The sequence below is a fragment of the Mercurialis annua genome, linkage group LG7 (genome assembly GCF_937616625.2).
Source record: "Mercurialis annua linkage group LG7, ddMerAnnu1.2, whole genome shotgun sequence".
NCBI lineage: Eukaryota > Viridiplantae > Streptophyta > Magnoliopsida > Malpighiales > Euphorbiaceae > Mercurialis > Mercurialis annua.
Genome location: NC_065576.1, coordinates 40505724 through 40512010, shown reverse-complemented (window position 1 = coordinate 40512010; position 6287 = coordinate 40505724). Strand labels below are relative to the sequence as shown.

The following is a 6287-nucleotide window of genomic DNA, read 5'->3' as shown; positions in this document are numbered from 1 at the left end:
AGGTAAATTAGATTTATAAAAAAAAAATTCCAGATTTATTCAGTCGGTTTTGTTAATTGAATAATTCAAATTTCAAATTGAACCGATAACCAAAAACCGACAATTGTTTTGTCAAAAATTGAATTAATCAATTCTAAATCTATAATCGGACCAAACTGACTAAAAATTATTGGTCCGGTCAGTTAATTTGGTCGGTGTACTTCTGCTCACCATAATGGTTTTTTTTTTTTGAGAAAATGTTTTTTTTTAATAAGTCATAATGTCCAAAACCGAAATATTAAACTAAATTTATGAGTCGAGTTTGAATAATTAGTTAGGTTCTTTCCACGGTGGTCACATTTCCTCTAGAGGGAGTCATAGATTCACGAGAAAAGCTTTGCTGTGTTCAATGCAGTCACTTTATAGTCTACAGAGGGGGCAATCTGCAAATTCTACATATTACAAGGACCTTTCCATAAATTTTTATTTTATTTTCCACAATAAATCATATACAAAGAAATAACATATGTATGTAATTTACTATCACCTATTTCGCCGTGATTGGTTCATTAATGGTCCGCATGTATTCTTTTAACTAACAATTGACCAAATAAAAATTTAAATTATATATGTGAGGAATAATATATTTTATTTACACTATGGTCTAGGGAGCAAAAATTATATAGCCAGCAAATACTAATTCCAATTAATGAATTATTTTATTCATATCTCTTTACAATTTGAAAAAAAAATGATATCATTTAAATTGAATTAATCTTTTCAGACATTTATTAAAACTTAGAAAGGATTATTTTGTAAATATCCTGTAAACTAATTATTCATTATCTTTTAAAAGTGGGTTGCTTAATATTTTAACATTTGCTTGAGCTTCACAAAAGAGGAATCATATGTAGACATAATACATTCTTGAAAATTACTTAAGAGGAATCATATTTCTTCTTAATTTATTAAACATAATAGGAAATTTAAATTGGAATATGAACTCATATAGGATAACCAATAAATTAATAATTAATTAATACAATTGAAGTAGTGGCCAATGTGGGCCTAACTTGAATGCCTAAGGCGTCTTTAAATGCATCGAGAGGTTGTGGATTCGAATTACGCCTCGGTAACTAACAACTAACAATTGAGACTCTAAGAGTCAATTATCACCTTTAACAAAAAAAAAAGTAGTGAAAATATCCGGATATTAAAAGGTTTTGTAAAGAAAAGAAAGAAACATTTGGTCAAATACTCAAAATAGATGAATTTAGAGGGACTAAAATGAAAAAATAAAAGCAAATTTGCCTTTAATTTTCTTTTGACTCCCACACTACAGTGTCTGAAGCGGGGACTGTAGAGTTTGAAAAATAAAAGACAGTACAAATACAATTAGACAAACAAACAAACAAACTCTGTCTTGATGAGAGAGCCCCAAGATCAGCAGTCTGTACAATACCATAATTTTAAACTTAACATAGTATCCTAAATCCTCTCCTCTGGGATTCTTGGTGTTTAAAATATAAAAGGGTAGTGAAAGATAAATAATTTGAAACCAAAGTTGAAAACTTTTGAGAAGAAATTTTAAATCTTTTTTAAGGGTTTTTAATGGAAGGTGAGAAGGGATTAATGGAAGTAGCAGCAGATGCAGGGCCATCTTCATCATCATCAACGAAAGATTTTGATGTTGTGAGTAGAATACAAGAAACTAGGCTAAATGATGTTACAGAGAAGCCACCGGCTGATGAAGCTGGTACTGGTGGTGATAATGGTGTGGAGGAGGAGGAGGAGGAGGTGGAAGAGGAGGAGAATACAGTCAGTGGAGTTTCTGGTGGTGGTGGTTTTGTACCTGGGCCTTTGCTCTCTCTCAAGGACCAGATTGATAAAGACAAGGTTTTTTTTTCCAATGATTTTCTGTTATTTTTTGTTATTACATTTGTTTGTGTGTATGAAAACTTGTTTTTTTTTTGTTGTTTCTGAGTTTATGGTTGGATTATGTTCAATCTTTGTGCTTTATTGTTTAGGTCTTGATCTATGTGTAGTACTTAAATGGAAAGGCTGAAATCGAAAATATCGAAATGAAAAATGGAGAAACCATATTTCTTGTTAGATTATGTTATAAATGTAGAGTTTCGGGGTTTTAATGTTCTATAAGTATTTTCGAAAGAAAATATCGAAATGAAAAATGGAGAAACCATATTTCTTGTTAGATTATGTTACGAATGTAGAGTTTCGGGGTTTTAATGTTCTATAAGTATTTTCGAAAGAAAATATCGAAATGAAAAATGGAGGAACCATATTTCTTGTTAGATTATGTTACGAATGTAGAGTTTCGGGGTTTTAAAGTTTTATAAGTATTTTCGAAATGGAAATAAAATGCCGAAATGTAATGCTAGAAAAGGCCGAAACCAAAAATATCAAATGAGAAATGAAGAAATGGATATGGTATAAATATTGGGTTTCGGAAGAGTTTTACGGTTTTAGAAGTATTTTCGAAGGGGATAAAATGCCGAAATACAATACTGGAAAAGTTTCCTTGCAACATAGGTCGTGATTGGTTGTTAAGAAACTATATGCAATGACAAAAATTTGCAGTTTTGAATAACATGCAATTTCTTCTCTAGTGGTCACAGCCTGAGAGGACAAAATCTGTTGCAAGTTTGAGCAAATGTTCTGTTTCAATCTAGGAAGCCAAGCAAATTTAGCCATAAGTTCAATATTTTTCTGTTGGGTCGATCCTTATTTTAACAGCTACTAATGGGGACAATGTTTTAGTAATTGTGCAGTATAAAGATTACATATGCTTCAATATTTTCACTTTTGTCTTTATGTTTTATTTTGGGTGGAGGGTTTCTTATTTGGTGTTTAATTTGTGATTGGCTAACTTGTCTCTATAATTGGTGGTTGGAATCAAGATTTGCAGTTGAAATTGATTGAAGAGACATAAAACAACTTCTGCTATTAAATCTGCATGACTGCGTCATATTTCGCTGTTTTAACAATGTAACATTTTAAACCTATGTAAACTTAACTTCTTTCCTGTGGATAACAAGTTGTCCGAGTATGTTAATTGATGGCTGAAAATAATTTGACCAGCTGAGCGATGCCGAAATGTGTAAATGATTTGTGCTTGCTTTGGTATTAATTCTTTAACAAACTGAAATTATAATCTTTGGATGAAATTGCTTTTCAGGAGGATGATAGCTTAAGAAGGTGGAAAGAGAAGTTGCTTGGTTGCGTTGAAAGCGACTTAAATGGTTTGCTGTTGATAGAGCCTTTTATTGGTCATCTTGATTGTATTTGAGTTTGCTGTGCTTCATATCATGACGGGTTTATATTTCTTTTTTGTTAGGCCGAATGGAACCTGAAGTGAAATTTCACTCCATAGGAATAATATCCAGTGATTTCGGGGAAATTATTACTCCCTTGCCTGTGGACGCAAATCAGAGCAGCCGTGTTCTCTTTACTCTTAAAGAAGGATCTAGATATCAGCTTAAGTTAGCATTCAGTGTTTTGCACAATATCGTTTCTGGCCTAACATACTCTAATACCGTTTGGAAGAGTGGACTCCAAGGTGTGGAATCATACTTTCCCCTGCATTTAAAGTTATTACATTCATAGGCTGCTCTGAACAAATTGTCCTTTCTTCTTGCCTAATCGATATGAAGAGAATTGCTTGGTCTAAATTCTTGCCTAATCGATACGAGGAGAATTCCTCGGTCTAAGAAAGATTTCTTCTTGCCTGATGCAGTTGGGGTCGGTCGTATGGATAATCTTTCTAGGTTCAGTGCAAAATTCAAAATAACAACAAAAATGAAACAATATGTATTTTGTTAATTTATTTTTTTCATTTAATACTAATACTTCAAAAGTAGCCTTCAGACAATGACAGACGTCTTTTCCTTTCCGAGCCATTTGATTACATTTGGTTGTTATTGTGTTTCATAATGTCATACTCATTGGTGTTTTCTATTGATTTTCAGTTGATAAAAACAAAGGAATGTTGGGTACATTTGCTCCTCAACGAGAGCCGTATGTGCATACTTTGGAGGAAGAGACTACTCCATCTGGTGTTCTGGCAAGAGGAATTTACTCGGCGAAGCTTCGGGTATGTCCAATTGTGTGCTAATTGATGATTATAATTTAGAGTTTGGAATTCCTTAAGTGGGCTGTAGTGTGATCGGAGTTAGAGTTGTACATGGAACCAAACTGAGTAGAAAATGACCAGTTCGGTTTAATTATGATAAATCCAAGTTTTTCGGTTCAATTCAGTTTTTAATTCTGGAATATCGGAAAAGCCAATTTATTAAATTTACAATACAATTTTTTTGGAAAGAACATTAGATTCTTATGTTCAAGTGATTAGAGTGTTTGATCTATATACTATTATTTTGACTTAAAATTTATTACAAAATTTACTCTTGTATGTCTGGTAAAACCGAACCTCACCAAACCAAATTTTACCATTCTAATTTGGTTTAGTTTCTATATCTTTCAAAAACTAATTGGTTTTCACAAGTTCACTTCTGACTGAACCGAAATCCGATTTGCACAGCCGTAAACAGGATGGTTAATTGACATTATTACAAACTCTACTTCTTTACATCACTATAGAACTGACTGAATTCTTTTTGTTTTACTTTGATGCAGTTTGAAGATGATGACAAAAGGTGTCATATGGAACTAAAGTATTCGTTTATGATCAAAAAGAGCAGCTAACCAAAATATTCGGCAAAACCTAAATTGTTGGCTTGTTATGCAAGTTTTGTTCTTTGTCCAACGAACTGCATAGATTTTCATGAACATATGATATGATGATGAATACTTTTGTTTCTCTCAGCGAGTTGATAATTCGATTTCGAGTTTTTTTTTTAATACTTGCGGACCACTCTTCCTCTAATAGAACTATTACAAGTATAGAAAGTTTTCTTTGCATAGTTTCAAATCAGCATTTTGAAATCGGAAACCAGAAACAAAAAAGAAAGAGCAGTAAGATGATAGCAGTTATCAATAAGTAATTTTACCGGTCTTCTACTTTTTCTTGAGCTATTTTACTTTTAGCTTATTTTGTTAATTTCATAAAGTGATAATAGTTTATTTAATGATGAAATTTTTTATAATAAATATTTATTCAAAAAGAAATGGAATAGTCTTCCTTTTTTTTATATTACCGTCTTTTTTTCCAATATTACCGTCTTTCTCTCACCCTAAATTTTTATTTTTGCTTCTACATTTTCTTTCGAACGGTATTAAATACAAAAATAAACTTAAAATATTACGATTTTAAATTTTAATATGAATCAAAAATTAAAATACATGAAAGAAGCAACAAAGGTTCATTTTGTCCCTTCAACTTGACACAATATCAATTAAGAATAAATTCATGGTTTTGGACAAAAACACCCATAGCTTGGCTAATTTGGCCAGTTTATCCCGTTAGCTGATGTGGGCATAAAATGATTGGAGCTGAGGTAAAAATAAATTATTGGACCATTTGGAATTTAAGAGAAAGAATGAGTCAAAACGTCTATTTTGAAAGTGTTTTTTTGTATCCGAAATACTATTTTGAGGATGTTTTTGTTTAAAATCATGAATTGACCTTATTTGATCTTTATTAGCTCCAAATTTATCGATAAACCTTTGTTGATAAAAGAAGTAAAAGATTGAAATATTAAGATGATTTTAAGATGTTAAATGCATGTTTTTATTTGTACTTGCTAATATTAATGAAACATACAATTTAAATTTTAATAATAATGATTTAAATAAAACCTTTAATTTAAACTTTCAAATAAAATATGCACTCTTTCAAAAAAAATGATGATTGACTCAGTTCACGAATGACGTGATAGATTGAGTTAAAATTTTATTCATATTATATAATGTCTTTTAAAGTTATATCTCAACCTACTAAATCTTTGAGGCAAGGAAATATAGTATTGTTTTAAACATTAAATTAAATAAAAAATTATTTTTAATTCATATTTCATTTATTTTTATTTTTAAAGAAAAGTATATTTCATTTTAACTTACTTTATTCTCTTAATTTCCAAATGCAAGACAAACATTCACTATTTTCTAAAACATCTTTTTTTTGGTAAATACCATAAGAGTGGGGAACAAGGAAAGTAATTTTACGAATTGCTCATTTCTTTTTCAAGAAAGAACATATACTTACCGCTTCTATATCATCTAAATCTTTTAATTTTTTACATTTAATTATTTTTTTCACATAAGCTATATAGGAAAGAAACATATCGAAGACTTCATAACCTATTATTTTTCCTTATTGGAAAAGGAATATT

At 30.5% G+C, this 6287-nt stretch overlaps 1 protein-coding gene across 1 annotated transcript; it reads left to right on the top strand.

Annotated features, from left to right (window-relative positions):
• The first annotated feature begins 1347 nt into the window (after window positions 1-1347).
• Window positions 1348-4857, top strand: LOC126654543 (rho GDP-dissociation inhibitor 1-like). The gene is made up of 5 exons (XM_050348438.2): window positions 1348-1875; window positions 3176-3239; window positions 3335-3556; window positions 3966-4090; window positions 4633-4857. The coding sequence occupies exons 1-5, from the start codon at window positions 1591-1593 to the stop codon at window positions 4699-4701; spliced, it is 765 nt and encodes a 254-aa protein (XP_050204395.1). The 5' UTR covers window positions 1348-1590; the 3' UTR covers window positions 4702-4857.
• Window positions 4858-6287: the final 1430 nt, after the last annotated feature.

What these genes read in the sequence shown, in the direction of transcription:
- LOC126654543 (XM_050348438.2), top strand. Translation starts at nt 1,591, where the DNA reads ATGGAAGGTGAGAAGGGATTAATGGAAGTAGCAGCAGATGCAGGGCCA. An exon ending in ACCAGATTGATAAAGACAAG is followed by an intron (nt 1,876 to 3,175) that starts GTTTTTTTTTCC and finishes ATTGCTTTTCAG; the next exon opens with GAGGATGATAGCTTAAGAAG. An exon ending in TTTACTCGGCGAAGCTTCGG is followed by an intron (nt 4,091 to 4,632) that starts GTATGTCCAATT and finishes ACTTTGATGCAG; the next exon opens with TTTGAAGATGATGACAAAAG.